General features: G+C 36.2%; 1 protein-coding gene across 4 annotated transcripts in view; it reads left to right on the top strand.

Moving 5' to 3' along the window:
- The window catches only part of LOC145783271 (HEAT repeat-containing protein 4-like), a 35,078-nt gene that overhangs the window by 1,624 nt on the left and 9,596 nt on the right, over positions 1-23,858 (top strand). For all 4 annotated transcript variants that reach the window (XM_082595101.1, XM_082595097.1, XM_082595100.1 and 1 more), the window contains exons 2-14: positions 2,562-2,763; positions 3,639-3,782; positions 5,103-5,261; positions 8,044-8,238; positions 12,638-12,778; positions 13,137-13,337; positions 13,705-13,856; positions 14,818-14,973; positions 15,773-15,951; positions 16,262-16,401; positions 17,554-17,743; positions 18,764-18,926; positions 20,979-21,081. In XM_082595101.1, the coding sequence (XP_082451227.1) occupies positions 2,562-2,763; positions 3,639-3,782; positions 5,103-5,261; positions 8,044-8,238; positions 12,638-12,778; positions 13,137-13,337; positions 13,705-13,856; positions 14,818-14,973; positions 15,773-15,951; positions 16,262-16,401; positions 17,554-17,743; positions 18,764-18,926; positions 20,979-21,081 (2,125 nt within the window). The remainder of the gene's footprint in view (positions 1-2,561; positions 2,764-3,638; positions 3,783-5,102; positions 5,262-8,043; positions 8,239-12,637; positions 12,779-13,136; positions 13,338-13,704; positions 13,857-14,817; positions 14,974-15,772; positions 15,952-16,261; positions 16,402-17,553; positions 17,744-18,763; positions 18,927-20,978; positions 21,082-23,858) is intronic.

The raw sequence follows: 23,858 nt of genomic DNA, 5'->3' as shown, positions 1-23,858 counted from the left end.
TCCTGCAGCCCAAGAAGTCACTTTAGTTTTTAGGTCACAATTGCCTATAGATCAGGGGTGTCCAACCTTTTTGGCCAAAGGGCCACATGTAGTTTACGAATGGTTGCGCGGGCCACTTGAGTATTTACTGCTAATTTGTAATCTTAAAATTGACAGTCTAATAATTTCTAATTAAAACCCTCACACCCAAATTCTAATCTTAGAAATGTGTTTGTACATTTTATGGGTTATATAAAAAGAGTGAAGTTGGTTTTAAAGTGGTTTAAGGTTTTTAGTTGAAAGCAAGGCAGCAGCAAAGCGTAAAAAATGTCAAATTGGCAATTGACACTTCTGATGTTGCCGGAACAACGGAGTTGCACGTCCCGTAATGTATTGTCCGGCTGTCCCTAGATTCATCCACGAAAAACTTGCTCGCACAAGTGCTACCGGATAATGATGTCATGAAAACTGCCAATCTATGAATTCTCTGATTTTTTTCTTAAGAAACAATTTTTTTGTAAAATTTTAGCAATAGAAAGTTTTGAACTTCTCTCGCTAAAAGCAAGAAATATTGCTGATTGACTGACTCTTGAAGCACCAGTACTATTGTGTGGAAAAGGGTGGACGTAACAATGTGGAAAATGTGATGCGTAACAATGTGCATTGTGATACAATAAAATTAACTTGAACAGTTGCGCACCCCATGCACTAGGGATTATAGAGTAATAGAGAAAGAAAGCAAACAATAAATGCCAATTTATCGGAATGTAAGTTCGCCATAAATTACGTTGGCGATTGAGTTGATTATATAATATATGTCATTTTGAAAAATATCACGCGGGCCACTCAGAACCTTCTCGCGGGCCACATGTGGCCCGCAGGCCACGGGTTGGACGCCCCTGCTATAGATGCTATAAACTTAAGAGTAAAAAACTTACATAAAACTTTGAAGTAGACACTTGCCTCTAATATATACAGTAGGGTGATTCATAAATTTAAATTTTTTCTAATTCAATGGGGCACCCTCTTGTATCGTGTCAATACCTGAAAAAATAATCCTGTCAAATTTTTAGGGCAATCGAAAGCATTTTTAAGGTTGCTACCGACTTTGAAAGCTGCACATAATACACAAATGGGTCATTCCATGTCAACTCAACAGGTTGTGCAAGCTTGACCCTCTTAGATTTTCTTGAAATTCACACTAAAGTTTCATGTTGATGTATAATGAACACAAAAAAATTTCAGCTCATTATCTCAAGACGTTTAGAAATTATAGCCCTTCAAAGTCACCAAGGTCCCTCAAAATGCTTTGCATGTAAATTTTCCTCCATGTTTGTGTCTTCATAACTTTTAATCTAAAGCATTTACAAAGCTGAAATTTGGTATTCTGATTAAGAAGCAGCCCTAGTTTTCATATCTACCACCACAATTGTTAATTTCAAATGTGTTTTAGATATAGAACCTTTCAAAAATTGAAATTTTTTACATTTGAAAATTTTTTATCAATTTTTGATGTCCGCTATCTCCCAAACCAATAGTCACAGAACTACCATTTTGCATATCATTAATCTATACTAGTTGGTAATTAACCCCCATGAGACTGACACCAAACAAATGTGAAATTATTGAAGTTTGAAGGGTGTAAAGATGGTTCGGGCTTCATCTTTGCACCCTCCAAACTTCAATAATTTCACATTTGTTTAGTGTCAGTCTCATGGGGGTTAATTACCAACTAGTCTTTCTAGATTAATGATATACAAAATGGTAGTTCTGTGACTATTGGTTTGGGAGATAGCGGACATCAAAAATTGATAAAATTTTTTCAAATGTAAAACATTTCAATTTTTGAAAGGTTCTATATCTAAAACACATTTGAAATTAACAATTGTGGTGGTAGATATGAAAACTAGGGCTGCTTCTTAATCAGAATACCAAATTTCAGCTTTGTAAAAGCTTTAGATTAAAAGTTATGAAGACCCAAACATGGAGGAAAATTTACATGCAAACGCATTTTGAGGGACCTTGGTGACTTTGAAGGGCTATAAATTCTAAACGTCTTGAGATAATGAGCTGAAATTTTTTTTGTGTTCATTATACATCAACATGAAACTTTAATGTGAATTTCAAGAAAATCTAAGAGGGTCAAGCTTGCACAACCTGTTGAGTTGACATGGAATGACCCATTTGTGTATTATGTGCAGCTTTCAAAGTCGGTAGCAACCTTAAAAATGCTTTTGATTGCCCTAAAAGTTTGACAGGATTATTTTTTCAGGTATTGACACGATACAAGAGGGTGCCCCATTGAATTAAAAAAAATTTAAATTTATGAATCACCCTAATATACAGTACAATTATGGCACTCTAAATTTACTCTTCTCTTGCTGAATTTTATGCCTTCACACTTCATGAATGTCGTCTTAAAAAAGTGCCTTCTCAATCTTCCATAATTATTTATGTTGTTGTTTAAACAATATAGCCTATTGCTGTTGTAGACATTAGCAGTAACAATTTTTGATTATACTTTCTTCCTACCACAAGTATATATATATTTTTTTTTTTTCTTCATATTTTGTTCACTGTAGGTTAAAGATTGTGACATAAAAGCTGTTAAACAAAGAAAAGAAGAAAACGAAAAAAGAAATTTAGACGAAAAAAAGCAGCAACAAAAACTGGAACGTAAAAATAGAATAAAAAATGATTCAACTCTTCAACAGACTTTTGCTCAGTATTACAAGCTACCAAGATATTTATCACATGAAAGGAGGAAAGTTAAATCAATTAAAAGTATAGTTCATTGGTTTCTCTGTTTCACTTATCTACACAAAAATTTTATCCTTAGATTTCATAGATTAAAATATGCTGTGATATATGATCGGTGGTATATGAGCAATTGAGCATGACAGTGATATATAATCTGCAATCTGTTCCTCACAACCACTCGAAGAAAGAGGAAGATAAACTCTCCCCATGTATCTGCATGGTTGAGCAGAAAATCCTGACACATATTGTGAAGACAATTGAAGATCATACAATCCTGTCTTGGTAGATAGGAGTGTTTAGGAACTTGGAGTCTGGTATTTAATGTTTACACAATACTCTGTTAAATGCACAAGGACTATGGAAATGGATGTTGCACACAGTGTTAGTGGTACGGTATTGTAAGTTTGTGATATCGGAAAATGATTGATCTAACTAGCTAGAGTTAATGCGTAAACATTAAATACCTGGCCCCAAGCTCTTAAACACTCCTCACTCTATCAAGACAGTATTTTATTGTCTTCAGTTGTCTTCACATATGTATGATATCAGGTTTTTCTGTTCAACCATGCAGATTGCAGATACATGGAGAGAGTTGTCTTCCTCGTTCTTCGAGTGGTGCTAAAGAACAGATTGCAGATTATATATCACTGCCCCATCACTTGGTCACCAAATGCAAGACAAGGTGTGCTCCCAGTGTAGCCGGGAGTAACATCACCAATCTGGTGCAGTAAATGGGTAGACTCCCGACCCCAGGCTCAAAACAACAACTGCGATCAGTACAGTTGTATATCTATAAAGTTTTGTATTTGTGCTTGGCTACATTTCTTTAGCTCATGAAGATTGCAGAATCCCAACAAACATAATTTTATAACGGATGACTTTTAGCTGATATTCTTTAGCTGAAGTGAACCAAACTGCACAGAATTTGACAGTGAAGCATCTTGAGCCACCTCCACCAATTAAGATGGAAGATATTTTCAATCCAGCAGCAAAAAATTATGTATATGCCACTGAGAACGCATTTGAACAACAACTCTTCACTAGTAAGTGTTCAAGTTTACCAACTTTTGTTTAATGATTTCACGTTTAGCTGAGACAATAGAAAAATGCATGCATTGAAAAACATTGAAGAACGTGCTGTGGCAAATTTGGCAATTAGGTTTTGTTTAGATTTGCTTTGAGATAGGTTTTTAAATCTTTGTCAAGAAAAATAAGATATGGCTGGACACATTATGTAGATGATATTAATACGTATTCTATTACAGAAATAAATAGAAACACTTTCACTACACTTGTGTTCATAGCCTTTATCAATAAAATATTGACATAAAAAGTTATGCACAATCATAGATTCTTGTCGAAACAATCAGTTACAACAATGCTCAAAATAGAGTTTGTGGATTTAATTTTTTTTATATATACTGTATAATATCATTATAGTTATTATTCTATTCCAATAAGTTTTTACATTGTAATGGTCTTAGCAAAAAAATTCAGGTAAAAAATGCCTAAAACACCTGGTCATAGATCAATCTGTCTAATACGTCGGCTACGTGGCTGAATGCTGAGAACATCTGCGCAACGTTCGAAAGGACGTGGGTTCGACACCGATCCAGAGCACACGGCTGTGTCTCGGCAAAGACTCTGGCATGCCAAAGCAAGGAGATTAGCTGACTCGATGACTATGTCCTTTTGCTGTTTCCTGTTGCCTATTGCGTTCTGAATGGCCCGTTTCGGTGAGTCCGATTCGGTGAGTCCGATCCCTCAACGGGGGATTTTTTCAATTTTTTTTTAAATTATTGGGTACCGTAGCCTAATTATCATTGCCGTTTTAGGGTTAGAGGTTAGGAACTCACCGAATCGGACTCACCGAATCGGACTCACCAAATAGTAGCAGACCCATTGCGTTACATCTGTGTTCGCACTGTAACTGAGTGTTGTCGCAAAATATAGCATATAATAATTATTATTATTATAATCAAAAAATGAAAAGCCCAAACGCAGAAAGTTAACTTACGTCCAGAAAAGGGAAACTAAACTGTTTTCATCTTCAATGCTATCGGTTACTAATGCTACTTCAGTAAAACTTAACACAGAAACGGTTTAGTTTTCGAAAACTTTTCTGAACATAAGTTTTTACATTTTAAGCTGTTTATTTTTTGGTAGGATAAAACCTAGAAAGTAGCCTGATAATGTTTCCTTCATTTTTTTTTTTTTTTATTACCTGCTCTGCTGTGCTCATCGGGCGCTCGTTTGTAACTGCTGCAGCTTATTTCTAAAGTAGCCTACAGTACCTTCTGAGTATTTACTATTTCAACACACAAGTGACATAAAGTTGCATTTTATTTAATTTTTTTGCATAGATCAGGCAAGACCAGTGTTCCAGCTGAGCTGCGATAGAGATCGAATTATTATGGATGATTTCTCTGAATATCGAACATTCATTCAAGACATTTATCCGCCTTCTCACACCATATGGTCTCAAGGAATAGAACAGAAGGCTCTTTGCGAAACTAGACCAGGTGGGGGAAGCGAATTTTGTAGTAGTTAACTAACGTGAAAACTAACCAAATTCACTGTCAGTGATTACAAAATTAGAAAGAGTCTTTATTTTTACCGAGAAGCAATATATTTTACTAAAGTTTAACTTTAAAACACTTTACTTATTCTCTATGTCACGGTTTCTTTCTATTTCTTACCAGGAAAAATACTTGGAAAGGTTCAATGACGTAGTTTAGTGGGTTATAACCAAAAAGCAGTCAATTAAATGTCGAATAGTTCTACTATTGAAATGATATATGAAAACGCTTGAAGGACTTCAACGAACGGCTTCTCAAATAACTCTAATTTCGAACACAATTTATATCAGCACCAATCCTCATCTACTTGTATTCAATACTTCAACTCTCGATCAACAATAATCTTTGCACCTTTTACCAATCCACAACTCATAATCACCTCATAATACAACTCTCATAATCGACTCATAATAAAAATCCATCAATTTACACCACTATTTATAGCAGGTTTAAAGAAGCTTCTAGATTGTCACGTAGGGCAGAAGGTTCCAGAAAACACGCCACATAATAAAGATTTCGCAATCACTGATCTACTGATAAACATCCTTATGACGTCATGACAAACGTCACTCGGCAATTGTGAAAAAGAACAGAACATTCCAGATTTGTTCTGAATGAATGTCCCGAATGCTCTGGAAACGCATTACATAAAAGAGATCTCGCAATCAAAGGTTACTTCAGGTCATGGCCACCTGGAGATGCGGCCTGATTTGTCACATTTTGCAGATTTTGATTACAGCTACTGCTAGTGCTTGACTGACATTTTTTGAGATGTTTTTACTTTTTGCGGTTCCTAATGACATAAAACTTTTTTGTTGCCTTAGGGAAGCAGTAGCTAATGAGAAAAAGTAAGTTGAAAAAGGCAAAATCAGACTGTTATTGAAAATTAACAGTCTGACTAAAATCTTCGAAATCAAATTTTCTTTATTTTTCTACATGTGAGGATGTTAAAACCTCTTGTGTCATCTGGGGAAAAGAATAAAGAAAGTGTAAAAATCTAGTTTTTAGAAAAATTTATTTAAACGTTCGCCCAAAATTAGAAAAACCTGGAAATTTCTGCAAAATGTGACAAATCAGGCCGTATCTTTAGGTGGCCATGTTCAGGTCAATAACCGACTATAACACATCGCTCAAAAATTCCATAATAAAAACAGCACGTTCTGTCAAGATACAAAGCAGCCCATCGCGAGACCTCGCACATTGATTGTGACACACTACATCCAGTCATTTTTACGCTGATTAACTGTTGCAAACTAATACAGTAATATTGTTATTTATTGACCTGTACCGTACTTATTGAAACGTTTCATGTTATGTAAATCAATGCACGTATAATCGTATATGAATAACGTCAATTTACATTTTTATTATATACTATTTTAGTATATTGTTATACGACAAAAACTTTCAAACTTATGCTAGCTATATGACCTTGAGTCAGTTAAATGTCTGAAAACGCTTTGTACCGTTCGACGACCCCAATAACTTAACAGCAAACCGAAGCTATAATGTGTGAAATATCTTTATATATATTGTAAATAAAGTCACACTTCATTAACAAATAAAGCTATTGCTTCAATGTAAACTATGCGTTATTTCAAATTACCATAACAATATTTTTTTGCGAATACCGTACGCATAAATAAGGTTCTTAAATTTGTTAAAGCCCTATAGAAGCATTCTAGAATTTTGATGATATAATGTTTAGCTTGCCATTAATACGAAACCTGTTTACTCAGGTTCTCCAATGATAATGATGTCATTGAATAGAATAACCTAATTTCATAATTACATCTTAGCTAAGAAAATACCGCATCCTTAAACAATAACTGTAAGTTTCATATCACTGTTGTTCTATCACTGCAATTATAGAATGCTTTGAGTAGTCAAGTTACCAATAAGTCCACATATGCCATTGAAGTCAAGTTACCAATAAGTCCACACGTGCCATCAAAATATTCCCACCGAATTAAATAGTTACGTTCATTATTTTGTAAGCCCGTTTCTACGTGTTTTATTATCACTAATCTTATCTTCCCTATCCCTTTCCACATTCTGTTACAACAGAGCAGTTTTGCAGGTTTGAGTACTTCCTCTTTTTAGTTTGATTAAAGTATGGCTAGTTGGTTACTTTAAATGTGTCATTCTCGTTATTTGTATTTACTATTTCTTAAATTTATTTTCTATTTAGACGTGGTAAGTTACCATTCACTAAAAACCTTAACAGGCTGTTTCACTCTTATATTGAGTTCATCAGAAGGTTCTTATTCAAATAAAATTTATCTGAAGATGAACCTTTTGGTGATCCCAATAAGGGTTAAACAGCCTTAGTGATTGGTAACTGTATTTGATAAAGTTCGCTCTGCTTGGCTTTTTGTTTGACATTGAACACTGTTTCGAATATAAATAGCATTTATTGTTTAAATGTTGTAAGTTGTGTTTTCTTGAACGAGTGCACAATGTTACGCCGAAAACGTTTGATTTTGTTGGCTTCTGCATTAGTGCATAATTGCAATAATCGTTATAGTGAACCGAATCATTTAATTGTCGTCACATGTTTACGATATAGCAAGACTGCTTCTCATCCAAAGCAGTAGTTTACTAACTATGTAGGAAGTTATCCCATTGTAAAGTATTTCTAAGACTTGCTCTAGTTAACACATGCACATCGGAATCCTTGCCAAATGTTATCCATCGTTTGACTGTTTTACAAACTCCATTTCAGTCAGATATGGGAAAGGCATGCGTAGATGGACCGATCTACCCCAACCCGCTGACTTTGCATCTGAACGAGGTCTAAATCCTCCTAAATACGATGCTGCAAAGTCGGAGTTGTTCGATCCATCGGGTTCCAGCAAAATGCTCAACAACGCGCCTCTGGCGCACATTGTGGAGGTGTGGAGAGCAAAGTGGAAGTTAGGTGTGACGTCTTTTATTCTACCTTTTTCTTTTCTGCACTTAGACGTACAATCTCAAAAAAAAATCTTTAACAAAATATACAGCTCTAGAAGCAATGCAGTTTGCAATTTTGGTAAAAGTTAAAATGTTACCAATGTTGATTCTACAGTAAGGTATGAACGCATTGCATTTCTTGATTTTACACCTACATTGAATTTATGTCAGAAATTCGTTGGTCTCCATTAAATCTTTGCTTGGTTATTCTATTTATATGTCAATGATAGTAGTTTGAAATACGTCTAGTTAAAATTAAATTGATGATTTTACTGCGCTCACGGCTTAAGCTGGTTGTTGATAAACACCGCTCACCTCTACCCAGGGTGTAATGAATTGGGTGGCAGGCCTTAAAACTCGTGTTTTTATCCGGCGGCCATCGTGGTCTACCGGGAGCTTCTTTTCGGCGGCCAAATCTGCGTGCTTGGAGGCCAAAATACAAATAACGATAGCACAAGTAAATATAATTAAACATTGGGGTGGGTCGAAATTTGGACTTTTTCTCCGATTTCATTGCTACAAACTTTTTTTCTTGCGAATAGTCATAAAACGACATTCCTGAAAGTTTGAGCTTGATCGGACATCGTCTTCATTTCTAAAAATCGCGATTTATAAAGGTACCTGAAGCGATTTTTTCGAGGCTTGAAAATGCATTGTTTTTAATAGGAAGTTGTTTTCACTAGATTTGAAAACGTCATGACTTACTTAATTCTTATTGTAAAAAGATGATTTATGCGTCAACAGATTCAATATAATTAGGGGAATCCAATTCATTGTGTACTGACTCCGGAAAATGATGACGTCATCAATGACGTCATTAAACAGTAATTTGCAAATGGCGCTAAAACTGATATTCCTACATGCTTCATCTCTAAGTTACTTGATAATGAATTGATGTACTTTCCAAACATAAACATCATGCTGGTACTTGATGACGTAATCGATGACGTCACCTACATTATTAAGATGAAACTGTTAAAATAGCATCAAGAACAGGTGGCAAGGTTTTTGTTCGCGTAGAACACTACAGTATTGTTCAGAAACCTGGAAATCAGTATTTAACTGCTGTCAGTCCAATGTCAGAAACAGCTGAAGATATTACAAATGCTCTCATGGACTGTATCAAAAAATATAGTATGGTGCATTGTGTCAAAGTATTTGGGTGTGATTCCGTGAATGTAAACACTGGATTTAAATCAGGTGTGATAACTGGACTGAAACAACGCCTTTGTCGTCGTGTGAGTTGGTTTATATGCATGTTGCAGCCAATGAGTTACCCCTTCGACACGTCTTTGCTACATTAGATGGATCTACCAGTGGTGACACACCATTTAAAGGGCAAATAGGGAAGCTTCTAAGTAGAGTTGAATTTGAAGAAGTCAACCCTTTATTTGTGCCTGTGAAGATGGGGCCAGGAAATCGTTTGCTACCGGAGCACATAGTAAAAGATCTATCGACTGATCAAAGGTGTCTGTACGAGATTACCAATGCCATTAGGAATGGCTATATTTCATCTAAACTGATGTACGCAAATATTGGTCCGTTAAATCATTCGTGGTGGCTAAGTTTCGCTTCACGTTGCTACAAACTATACATCAGTGATCACCAATTGCCAAGTGACATTGCAGAAAACTTGAAAATAATTGTTGCGCATATAGTCATTCAATATGCCCCATGTTGGTTCAATATACTGTAAAATGTGAACCATTGTACAAAGACGGACCAAAGGATATCCTTAAATCATTGCAGTGCTGTTCACTTTTGCCTGATAAAATTCGAGACATTGCTTTAAAATATGTTAAAAAGAATGCCTATTTTGCACACCCAGAAAGGCAGTGTGGAACAAATCTTTGAAGAGCAATATTGTTATTTAAAATCAAGCGAATCATAACTAATTGATAACGATCCATTATCTATCACAAACACGCAATATTTTCCAGAAGCCATCACACTGAAATGTAATTTAATAATGTATATGACGCCATCAATTACGTCATCAAGTACCAGCATGATGTTTATGTTTAGAAAGTACATCAATTCATTATCAAATAACTTAGAGATGAAGCATGTAGGAATATCAGTTTTATCGCTATTTGCAAATTACTGTTTAATGACGTCATTGATGACGTCATCACTTTCCGGAATCAGTACACAATGAATTGGATTCTCCTAATTGTATTGAATCTGTTGACGCATAAATCATCTTTTTACAATAAGAATTAGGTAAGTTATGACGTTTTCAAATCTAGTGAAAACAACTTCCTATTAAAAACAATGCATTTTCAAGCCTCGAAAAAATCGCTTCAGGTACCTTTATAAATCGCGATTTTTAGAAATGAAGACGATGTCCGATCAAGCTCAAACTTTCAGGAATGTCGTTTTATGACTATTCGCAAGAAAAAAAGTTTGTAGCAATGAAATCGGAGAAAAAGTCCAAATTTCGACCCACCCTATCAAACATGCAACAATGCCAAAATGATCACTTAGTGTTGTTGAAGTCTGGGCGACGTCCTGCTATAGAATCGTTGTACCACGCAGTAACTGCTTTATCGGGATTGTAATCCGTTATTGCGGGACCATCTAACGACACTAAATTGTTTCAACTGCCCGCTGCTCAGTAAATTATTTCAACTGCATACCGCCTTTCATAAAACCTGGCCATTTATATCGTTATGATGTCACCATTAGGGTGTGAAGTCACTAACCCACAGCGGAAACATTTCTCAACTCTGAAGGCACGTGTTTTCCCCTCGGATGTCAACTAACTTACCCAGACAACAAAATCCGTCATTTTTACATTGATTCTACGTTTGCAGTCGTTAAATCAAGGTAAAAGTGACGAATTTTGTTGTCTGGGTAGTTCTCCTTTTTCACAACGATTCAATGTCCGACAATATTGAATCTACATAAAAACGACAATATTGCCAGCCGATGTAAATTAGCACTTCAGATTAACACTTTGTTAAAATAAATGTCGGAATTACAAACAAGACTTATTGCTGGTGATCGCAGCTGGATATTTTCCATACAATAACAAATGTTCCTGCTCAATACAACAGTGGTGATTATGACGCGCTGACCTAATTCTGCGTCACTCTTTGATACTAGATATTTCCGACAGTTAATCCACGATCATTCTATTGCAAAATTAAATAATTAGCTAGAAGAAAGCGGCGGCCAAATTGGCCGACTGAGGAAGTAGCACTGGCGGTCATTCAAGCACTGCTTAGCGGCCATGGCCGCCGGCTGCTTTAAGGCTTGGGGTGGACATCATTGCTGAAGGAAAGGCGGCCGAGAGAAAGGAACTGGTCACCCTACTCTCGTTAGTGCCGATGGCTTAGTACAGGGGTGTACAAACTTTTTTCCAGGCGGGCCGGATTTGATAATGCGGAAGTGCCCGGGGGCCAACAGCTTCTGACAATCTTGTTTTGCGTAAAGAGAGATGCATAATATAATTTGATGTCATTTTCATGTAACCAAGCGATATGCAGGTTTAAAGATTTCATGATGTTAGCCTGTATAAGATCTGCTTTTCCATCAGAAATTAATACACCCAGAAACTTTGTAAAACATAGCTATGTTAATGTGAAGGATGACACTGGCGTCTTGATTTCTATACCCAGGTTAGTGGTAGGCCAGACAAGCGTAAAATATCGCTTAGGTGGGAGTCGATTAATTTTGATCTCAAGCGATTCTTATTCAAGTTCACAACCGAGGTCACGCAAATCATGCTAACTCACATAAATATGTTGAAACGGACAAGCTCAACATTTTCTTTGCAAACTTTCGCATTTCTGAAAATTGTTTTTGTCCAGCTGCTGGTGAAAAGGCAAGAGAAAAAGATTTTGTGGTCGTCTTCGATGAGAAGCCCAAATAGCTGCAGTTGAGCTGAAGCCTCATCAGTGTTCAAGCAGAAAGAAGCAAATAGCAATAATCCTTTACATTTGCGGCAAAATTTCGAAAGCGGTCGTTGAATTTGCTGGCAAGCAAATGAATGCTCGACCGTATCACTCATCATTCTCTCCAGGCAATGATAGTTGATTTCGCAATTATGCCGCAACAATGTTTGCATCTTTTCTCGCCGGGTTTTGTCTGCGAGAAAGTGCTGTCTTCATTAATTTTTGAAACAATGCATGTTGAATTTGTATGATTTCTGTGCCTGCGTGCCAAAAATAACACATTGTGCAACAACAGGCGCGGGCCATACAAAAACGTATCGCGGGCCGGACTTTGGACACCCCTGGCCTTTGCGTAGTAGAATGAGAGCCCTACTTTCTCATCCCCGACACTTTGAATCAAGTATGAGACCACCTTTACCTTTGTTTACCTAATTGAAACCTAATTTTTTATTTTTGTTTCTGTTACAGCTACGAATTGGCAGGAAACGACTATGGGCGATATTCTTATGGATTTAGATAATATTCATGCGCATGTGAGATTGGCCGCTATAGCCGCGTGTGCAATGGCTGCGTTGCATAAAATGCCAGTTGAAGATATTGTTGTCTTACGTAAGTTTACAAAACAGTTTTGTATATAAAAGTAGGTCTATATAAATTTACTGAGTTCGTTCGTCCAATAACAACATGAAAAGAACAGGTGAAGAATGAGACAAAGTTGAACTTTAAGATGGATGCGATAGACAGAATAAGATGGAGAACAGGAGTGAAGGTAATCGCTTCAAGGAATGAATCGGCCACCCCCGTCCCCCACTAGCAGGGACAAAACCTAATTTGGATGATAATGATACCGCCAACAACTTTATGTATTAAACGTTACTTTCACCGTATTTTAATTTTTTATTTGCCGTTGCGGATGTAAGCACGTGTTTAAAAAAATTGTATTTTAAACGCTATTCACTCTTTTCAGCTGTTTTGCCAAAGATAGGTGCTGCCACCTTACAAAATAGGAATGACGTCGGGCATTTGTTTGTTGATCTTCTGGAGAAGGTGCGCTTGCGTTTACGCGATCCACATGGGAGAGTACAATTGGCAGCAGCGATGTGCCTTTTCAGTTTGTCTGAAACCAGTGATGAAGTGACCAATATTTTGGAGTACAATCTTGAAAATGGTATTTCGACATATGCTTCAGTAATACATACTTTCAAATACTGTATTATATAATATATGTATATGTTCTATTGATCCGTGCTGCCAAACACCACGTAAATATAACAGTAGTTTAAAAGTGTGAGTTCAAATGCAGATATTCTCCGTCTCCGTCTCCGTTTACTCTCGTTTACCCCTTGCGAAAGATTTCTAAGTATATTAATCTCCATCAGACATTTTCTGATAGAATCTAAGAATTTCCATGTCTTCTATCTTTCCTGCTTAGAGAAACGTACTCTTGGAGATAAATTTATCACCAGTTGAGAGCCATTGGTATAAGCGTATATCTTTCTACGAACACAATCACACAACAGTTACATTTACTGTAGGAATACCGGCAGATCGGTCAGCGTGTGCTCAGTGCTTAGCATTAAATGGCAGCACAGATGCGAGAGTTGTTCATCTCATCATACAAATGCTTCTTGAGACGCACGAGCAGCAACAAGCAACGGCTCTTTTAGTTCACCTCAGTCGACATACAGTAGGTATTGTGCAGCCTATTCTACATACAGGATGCCTGAGTAAGCCCACAGGAGAAGTAAATACGGTATTGGCACTTGAAGTTTCAATACAACGTCAGTCATAACGTTATTAGACAGCTGCATTATTCACATATGGCTTGATTACTACGAAAACAAGCTGTTTAAATGGTCTAAAAACAAACTAATATTTCCGTTGTGTGGATAGAACCAAAGAACTCTTTCTAATTGGTTACCCTAAGGCCTATACATAAGGCTACAATTTTAATTAATTCAAGAGGAAAAATTGTTGGAAGTAGCCTCTGAACGTTTGAAAACTTTGGTTCGACATTTCTTGAACGAAAGCATGAGAAACTTCACAAATTGCAACTCCTGGAATCACTTGACTTTCTGCTTCATACGCAACAATAAATCAAAATTTTGTTATAGGCAAATTGTTCGTAAGCAATTGTTCGTAAAGCAATTCTTCGTAAAGCATTTCTTCGTATACATCAAATTTTAACTGCATGCAGGAAAAAATGCTTTAGGAAGAATTGTTTTACGAAGAATTAATTTTACGAACAATTGTTATACGAACAATTGCTTACAAACAATTGCTTTACGAACAATTGCTTACGAACAATTTGTCGAACACCTCAAAATTTACAATATTGATAACAATGGTTTAAAATAACTAACCACTTGTGATAGCATTGCTAACTATAGATGGAATGCACAAATGTACCACAGCGAAAGGGGACAGACATTCATTACTTTAGGGACTCTCATTTATTTTGGCATGCCATGTCTTGTTACCCAGGCAGCAAATCAACCGTTTTTCACATTGGTTCAACGTCTGCAGATGTTCTATCAATGTAAAAAATGATTGATTTGCTGTCTGGGTAGCCCACAGCCGTATCCTCTGAAGCGGTGTCGAATTACGTGCCATTGCTGTGATGCATAAAATTAACTATGTATTTTCAGAGTCTGGTTCATTCGTTGTTGGGTGAACAGTTAAATAATGGTTGCTGGAAAGACCGGGTGATAGCTATCACCGTATTATCAAAACTATGCGGAAATATCAATAGAGATCTGGTTCATAAACTGTCGAACCTCATGTGGGATGACTGGAACACTGAGGTTTGTAGAAGTGTTGGTTTGAATCTTTATCCTCGGACCGAGAAAGCCTCTGAGAAGCCTATTCCTGGCAGTTTCGCATACTTGTAGAGGTTTTGAACTGCTGACGCGACCCCGGTTACCGAGATAGTAACGTTTCTGATTGTCGAAGTGTTGCAAGGGGTTTAAGAAAATCTTGGTACTTCTTGGTAAGCTGTCGTCACAGATCAAATCCGCAATTGAAATGAAAGTATAATTTTAAATAAATACCAACTAAAATATAAATACAATATAAAATTTAATCATAAAACCAGTTGAAATAAAGTTAATATTTGAGCCACCTGAAAACATTTTTTTATTTTTTTTTACAACCTATAATACTTGTCCGAAATAATTTGAGCAACTAAAACCAGCGTTTAGTGAGTTTTTGCTAATGCACCAAAAGCCTGAGAGATGTGACTTCAACAACTTTAAAAGACTCTCTCAATATTGGCGCTGCTTTTTCTTTTTTCACTTTGTCCTTAAGTGCACACGCGGAGGGTTGAACCACCATTTCTGGAGCTATGGCAAACCAAAATGCACAACTGGCTGACGTCTATGACCACCGGCAGCCCCTAATTCCGCTATGCACAACTAATGCATTTTTCTGCTAATGTGTCTTCAAAATCTTGAAGTGTATTTGTTTCCTCGACTGGATGTTGAGATTGTGCAGTTGGCCTTTGTTCTACACAAAATAGTGACTTTCTGACAGTGAGGCTGCTTTTATATTTACCTTGAATGGTTATCAGCTGCTCAATTGCTTTTGTCTTCTAAATTTGAAAAGGTTAGAAAAGCAGCTTCAAAGGCGCTGGGAAGGACTGGACATGGAATTGATATTCATTTTGAACTTTGTGAGAAGCTGGCGGAAGGAAACGAACGAATCTGTGCTGACGCACTACGCAAAATCGCCTATCTTGGAATCATGACCGCCACCTTGCTACCAGAATATTTAAAATGCTTCAAGTATATTGCAATAAAACTATAATTGCTGTTAGCAAGATTTATCTTCGAATAATGTCTTTTTATAATCACTTTTCTAGAAAGGTTTGCTCATCATACGTTGTATTGGGTTATGCTGCTGAAAGCGAAACTCAATCTATTACGATTAATTATGTAACTATACGCCACTTCGCACAATTTTGAAAAAAATCGAGGTTTGCTATTTACAAAGTCGTTTTATTTTTTATCAAGTTGCTGATTGTTCAGTTTCCAAAAACGTGAAATCTGAACCGTTTCTGATTGTTTTCTAATCCGTGTTTGATTTTTCCCCCAGTGCTGAGTACACTTCTGTCAGGCTTGAATGTGTACGGACGGCTGCTCAACTGAAAATCACTGATGACAAAGTGATTAGGGAACTTCTTCGGCTTACCCAGTTTGATCCCGCATGGAAAGTAAAGGCTTATGCCATAAAAGGTGGGAAATATTGATCAGGTATATATACAGTAGATATATACAGTAGCTTTATTGTTTTACGAGTTTGTGTAACTGCATTGTAGCCTACTTGAGAAGGTACCCGGTCATTTGGTCGACAGTCATTTGGTCGACAGACGTTTGGTTGACAGACATTTCGTCGACAGGACGTTAGGTCGACAGAACGATTCATTTTAGGGTTAGGGTTAGTTAACTAACCTAACCCTAATTCTAACCCTAACCTAACCCAAATGTCCTGTCGACCAAATGTCCTGTCGACCAAATGTCTTGTCGACCAAATGTCCTGTCGACCAAATGACTGTCGACCAAACGACCGGCTACGCTTGAGAACGGGGTGTCGAACCAGGTTTGCCTGATTGGAAAGCGAGCGCCTTATCCACTGCGCCATCCCATCGTCTTCACTTATTCAACGTTTTTTGGAGCCAAGGGTTTATCTTTGTACACCTCGTTGATGCCTTGATGTGTCCTTTGTTTGTTGTCATTAGCCCAATTTTTACTCAGCTACTTGGACTCACCACAAAGAGATTGAGAGCATAAGTCCCAATCGTGAGTTTTCTTTCATGTGATCGTGGTTCGACTCCCAGCTTAAGCGTATTTTTATAAAATTACCAATTAGGCCAGAATTTGAAAGGTGGAACTTCCATTTTTTGTGTTTGTGTTGCTCATTGCCTTGATGCTTCGGTGCATGAATATGTGCTGGCTGTATGTTCGCAAGACCAGTTTTTTATTGTGAAGGTCTGTTTAAAAGTTTTTTTTGTGCTGTTGTAAATAACTAACATTTTGCACACAACATTTTTGTCTTGATAATAGAATTCTGGCCAGTTAGTATTTCGTCACGTGGAGAATGAAAGGATATGATTTTGAAGTCTGAGACGTAACTTGAAGGATGGATTTTACTGAATCTGAAACCAACTGACATAAAACTACTGTAGGTTAATGCCTATTCAGAAACATTGCTTTCCAACTGATTTTCGGCGAAGCAATCACTTTCATCAACAATAATTTTTATTAAAACAAATATTTTGTCATCAGCTCCAGTTTTCTCCAGTTTTCTTGCTCACCCTTCCAATTTTTATGCTTAATTTTATCCACATAACTTAAAACCATCGAACTTAATCATTAATTGTAAACCAGCTATTGGCGAAATCGGAATTGTATCCAAGAACATTAAAAACGTGCTGGTATGGGCCCTAAGGTTTGAAGATGAGCCCGGAGTCCGACTCGAGGCTTGCGTTGCCATCAAGAATCTGGAGTTCAAAGACCACGATGTGATTCTGATCCTCCAAGATAGATTCCTTGTGGAAAAGTTTCAAGCTGTTAAAAAGTTAGTTAAAGGGATCGGGATTTAAGTGCAACTTTTAGGTTGTTGTATGGTTACTGCTATAGCGTGAGACTTACCACAATCTAGCGTGAGATATTCCTCTCATTAGCACTATAGAGTAAAGTTAACCGCTGCCATAACGATTCCTAATGAAAAATATAAATGTTTTCATATATTTCCACGCATGTATTGTAGCGATACGAACTTCGTGCATCTTTTTAGAATGACACGAAAAAACTGTTGGGATTTTATCTCATCACCTTTTAGCAAAAAATGATCAAGTTGAGACTGAACCCAGACAGCAAATCAGTCGTTTTTTGCAATGCAAAACATGCCTGAGTTGCTGTCTGGGAAAAAACTGACGACCAGGATCATCCTTTCAGCGTTCAAACATGATTTCTAAATTGCCTGTGTTCCTGTAGCTAGATCGACATAATGTTACTATTGGTTCGTAGGATTTAGATTGGTGCGAACAGGCCACTCGTCGGAAGGAATTACCGAAGCATTTGCACATTTCCTTTCAAAAAAGGGAATTAAAGTGTTGCGGTCTCGCTGTTCTACTTGAAAGTACTAACAGCCTGGTCCCTGTTTAAGACCAAAACTTGTAAAATGGGCCCTTTCTGTTATTTTTTTTTAGCTTCTAAAGGATTATTGATGCCTGTAATGAATAGCCGGTATGTGATTTAGTGGAGTTAGAAATCAAAATCATGTTCCTACTCCAAGTAGTTATCCAGTTATGGCCAATTTTCATTATAAATTTTTAAGTTTCGCTCTTTGGGTCAAATATTTGTCCCCTGTACATAGGTCCGATTTATATAAAATAAAGCTCACATTTTTTTACATAAATACAACACTTTAATAATAGGTAGAACTTTTTTTTTATAAAAGTCGAGCGTTTCGGATTCATCCTACTACTGTCCAGGTCATTCACTAAAGAAAATTATAACGTAAATATTCTCTTCCATTATGATCTCCTTAGATCTGAAAACTGACGGTGGGTATGAAACAGTTTCATCTTTTCAGTGAAATCAAGAAAACCCTGGAAGAGTTTGGCACGAGCAGCCCAGATGACAACATGCTGATGACGCGTTACATCAAAACTCAAGTTAAAAAGCTCTGCACGAAAAGCATTGTGGCTGCCAAAGTTTTATCACTCGAACAAGAAAGCGACAGATTGGAAAACATTGTAAGATAATTTTTCATTTATCAAAAGAAACTGTGTTCTTTTGATTTACAAAATCGCACCAAAGGTCTCAAAATACCTTAGACTTGTTTATGATGAATTAAAATTATCTTGTGAGATCCATTTTTTGTATCAGAACAACAGTTGAACACTCATACAAAGCATCAGTTAATTACAATATCCGATTTGAGAGACGATTGTTTTTTGCCAAAGAATGAACATCGACTGCCATCTTTAAAAATAAGTTAACTTTAAAATCCAAATTGTTTAAAGATTTGTAGCATAAAATTTATAAACCGAGTTTGCTAGTAATGTTAACACAAAAGCAATGATATTTTGCTCTATTAGGAATAGTACCCGTACAAGAACTTTCATAACGAAGGTTGTAAGCAACACATAAATGAACAAAGGGAGGAAAAAAGTTGATGTGCATAAAAAGTAACACAACACGATCGAAATAAGATTTTTTATACCAAAGACAGGCAAGACACAACAATACCACAGGGTTGAGCATTACAACAGTATATATTTTACATATTTACAAAATAGTTTAACATTCAAACGTTTTCGGCTTAACCTAAGCCTTCATCAGGAATCTGAAAATATTGATAAAATGCAATAAATTTCAACTTCTCGAAGGTAACTAGCTAACTAATTGTAAGCATCAAGAAATACGCAGCGGTTAAAAGCAATAGTGTGGAAAACAAACAGACGGACAGAAAACAAAATTACATTAGAAAAAGGCCCACATGACTACAAACGAATTAGCACCACAGGGAACGTGATCCATCTAACTTAGTAAATGTTAAGTAGAATGGACGCGCCGCTAGCAAATAATTGTTTGTTTAAATTTGGGTTGTAGCGTTTGATTAATAGCGCTTCCTGAATTTTTGTGTCAAATTGGGATATGCCTTTGCGTAAAATTTTAAATGAATCAGCAGAGAATTTTCGATTTGTGCAAAAGGAACACTCCATAATATGGTCTTTGATGGCACTTTTCTTTAAGTCTCTAAAGTTCAAATGCTCCCGTACTCTCGTGGTCAAATGTCTGGTGGACATACCGATGTATGTCAATGCCGAATCACACGGACATGTAAAACTGTATACGACATTTTGTTTTCCACACTATTGCTTTTAACCGCTGCGTATTTCTTGATGCTTACAATTAGTTAGCTAGTTACCTTCAAGAAGTTGAAATTTATTGCATTTTATCAATATTTTCAGATTCCTGATGAGGGCTTAGGTTAAGCCGAAAACGTTTGAATGTTAAACTATTTTGTAAATATGTAAAATATATACTGTTGTAATGCTCAACCCTGTGGTATTGTTGTGTCTTGCCTGTCTTTGGTATAAAAAAGCAAACTCTCTCCCGAAACTAAATAAGATTTTATCGTCGAAATTCAAGAACTTTCAAAATCTTGCTCTGATATTGATTCTCCACGTCATTTATTTTAGACCATCTGAGCTTGGTAAAAAACAACAAAATAGTAATATTTATTTGAAAATAGCGTTGTTTTTATATGTTTACATTATGACATCCATCGCAGATATCCCTCAGCGTTCAGACAGTAGTCAACTCGGCTGTGTACACTGTACAGGCTCAGTTTGAATTCATTCTTTTTTTTTGAATGCCATGCTGAAATACAATTCAGTTTTGCTATTGCAACGTCTTTTTTGCAACCCCACTGGGTAGAGAATAATGGGCTCATGGAGAATGATTTCATACTAGACTTTTTAAATGTGTTTATAGAACTGAATGCTCATTAATCTAGCAACATTTACTTGCTCACAAACTAATGTAGCAATTTTCAACCTCTTTGTTGTCACAGCCCTATTTCAAAGAGTAATCTAGCTTACAATGCTAAAAATTTCAAAACGCTGCCGTTAGAAAAGGTTTTAAAAATTTACTTTAAATTGTATGAATTCTAGTGCTTAGATTTCCTACTTTCTCAACTTAGTGCTTTTACGGATTTCCTTAATCTTTCTATAGACCCCTTGGGTTCTGTTGACCCCCGTTGAGAAGCATCACACTGATATATTGCCTTTAACAAACAGATCCAGAGTAACAGTCTCCTTTTGGACAAAGACTCAGTGAGTGAAAACAGTGAAGATGTCGACTTGCACGCTAGAACATCACGCGCGTGGGCAAAAATAGCAGGTTTGAGATCAGATGGGACTTTTACAACTTCTTGCAGCTCAGTTTTGCCGTTCTTATCTAGCCCACTATTTATTCTAGCGCGTGTTACATTAGCCCATTTGAATACATTTAAAGTCTATGATGCTGCTTTGACGAGTCCAACTTGAAAGCAACCGTTGCCTGAAAATTGTGTAAAAATTTTAAAAAATGTATACCGGAAGTCTTAAAATATCTTTTTGTATCCTAAAATCAGGGCTGAAATTGAAATTAAAATTACCCCTCCCCCCGCGTGAGAGAGGGGACTCGAGATAGACGTATGAAATTTGAACAACTTTTTTTCCAGATTTTTTTTTTCAGAAACCGTGTAATCCGTGGCTTTCAAAAAGTGTCAAAGCGGCTTCCACAGATATTTAGGTGGATATAAGAGAGTTTGACGCAAACTTTGATCACAATTACATCATCAAAATTTTAATTACTTTACAATTGAAGCGTTTAGAACGAAAAGTGACTAAGTCACAAAATACTACTAAGGAGATATTGACATATACAGTTTTCAATTGCATTGTAAAATCAAGATTTAAAAGATTTTTTTCTTTTTACCATATGTCAGTGTCTACAACCCCAACCTAGTTCTGATTGCACTATTAATTGATTTTTTAGTTGAACTTGTCAAAAAATATTGATAATATTCTTTTTTGGACTTATGCACTTTTCTTCAAAATTGGCACTTAGGCACTTTTAGACACAAATGATGGACTTAAGCACTTTTGCAAAGAGCGACTATACAAAATTTAGCAAATAAGCAAATAGCACTGCCCTTGAACAATATCATTGTTTAACCCTATTCGGACTAACGGGTGGATGGGTTCCGTCCATACTTAAAACTTTCATCGATTACATAAAAGCTACTGGCTCAAATTAGCTGAAGTTTTATGACTTTTCCTAAAAATTATTCATCTTTGTTTTTGTAATAAAATGACATTTTTATGTGGTATATTTTTTTAGTTATCAGCAGTTTTTGACACCCTACTCCTAAAATTGCCTGGTCATCTGAAAAACTTTATCATCTTGTACAAGCAAGTTAGCAAACATTTGTATTGTTTTGTGCCTTCCAAGATTTACTGCGTGACCTACATGACCACTGACCATTTCGGATTACATGCATGACTGGACCGTGTGCCTTTAACGAAGATATTAGCGATTTCAGGAGATTATGACGGAGACATCAGAAAAACTTAAAAATAAATGACTACTTTTAGCAAAAAAGCAATAGCAAAAAACTGGTAGAATATGTGTATCCACTTAAAATTAAATTAATAAGTGAATAAGTAATACTTATTAGTAAATACTTATACCTATAAATAATAAGTGATCCAGTGCACTGTCACAGGCTCCACCCTATAGGCCTAACAGAATTTGCCACCTCTTACTCCAGATAATACTGTAAAGTAAGCTATTTAAATATATTTCTTCAAACCTCGTACTAATATGACATTGGAATAATCTGCAAAGAATTATTTTGGGTTAGAAATATCTTGAAAAAATTAGGCTGGTAGCACATAATAACGGTTACTGGTAATTAATGGGGTAAAAAACAGGTAAAGTACAGAGACTTCCCCACCTTCATTGGCAATGTTCAGTAGAATAATAATTGGGTTAGGCCTACTAGACTAGCCTACATAATAATAATTGGGTACACTCTCAAAACCTTCTTCCCTTCATTAGTAGTGTAGGCTAGTATAGAAGTAAAGAAGACTGGTAGATAGGCTAGGACCTTTACAGAATAAGTTATAAAAATAATAGTCCAATCTAATAGACTACTTAATCTTCGGTTAAGTGTACTTCATTTCGTTATCTGCTGGCACCAACACTCCATCGAATAGCCTAATCAGTAATCATGTCCCATGAATATTGAAGTCTGCACTGCTAAACTTCTTCAAACTGGACCTGTGGACTGCTGAATTTGATTCGAAAGCAGTAGGCCTATAAATACTACCGGTATTTGATCACTTATTTGCAAAATATCTACAATTAAAAGCTGATAAAAACACTACCGTTTTTAACACTACCAATGATCCCAATCCTTCACCTACCCTACCTAAACCAGAGGCAGTGTCCCAGTCTAAATAACCGGTAACAAGCTAATGACTTTATATCAGGGTTACCAGATACTCAAGCTATAGTAAGGCCAAATTCATTATAAAATAAGGCCAAAAAAGGCCAATTTTTTTATTTACTTCTATTAAGGCTAAATAAACGCTAACAACTTAATTAAAATATTTTTTTGTAAATGCCATTTAACGATCAAGCATAACAAAAATAATTTAACTGTCAGAGCATAATGACCGGTTCGTTTGGTACAATATATTTGTACCGTATACTATTTTTCTCAGCAGACAAAATAAAAGGTTTCTCTCTCACGTTTGCATAACCTGTTTAATAAAAAATTACTGTAGTAGCAGAAAAACTAGAAACCATTATCACTTTAATTCATTATCAGTATGCCTTACTTACTGTATACTTACTCATTTTCAATCCTTGGGAATAGGCTATACCTTAACCTTTCAAAAAAATGATTAAAATAAAACTGTTTCTGATAAAATTGGTTCTTTAACCGGTCAAAATTTGCAGCCATAAAAAGGGCCAAATAAGGCCAGATTTTCTGGCCTTATTTGCATCAATTTTTTTAAGCCAACTGCAATTTAAAAAGGCCAGATTTTTGGAATTTGGCCTAAAAAAGCCATCTGGCAACTCTGCTTTATGTCCTCTAAAATGGAACCCGATCAAAAAGCAATATA

This window comes from Aplidium turbinatum, chromosome 14 (assembly GCF_918807975.1).
Source record: "Aplidium turbinatum chromosome 14, kaAplTurb1.1, whole genome shotgun sequence".
Classification (NCBI taxonomy): domain Eukaryota; kingdom Metazoa; phylum Chordata; class Ascidiacea; order Aplousobranchia; family Polyclinidae; genus Aplidium; species Aplidium turbinatum.
Note: the sequence above shows the minus strand (reverse complement) of the source record. Positions and strands in the feature narration are given on the sequence as shown.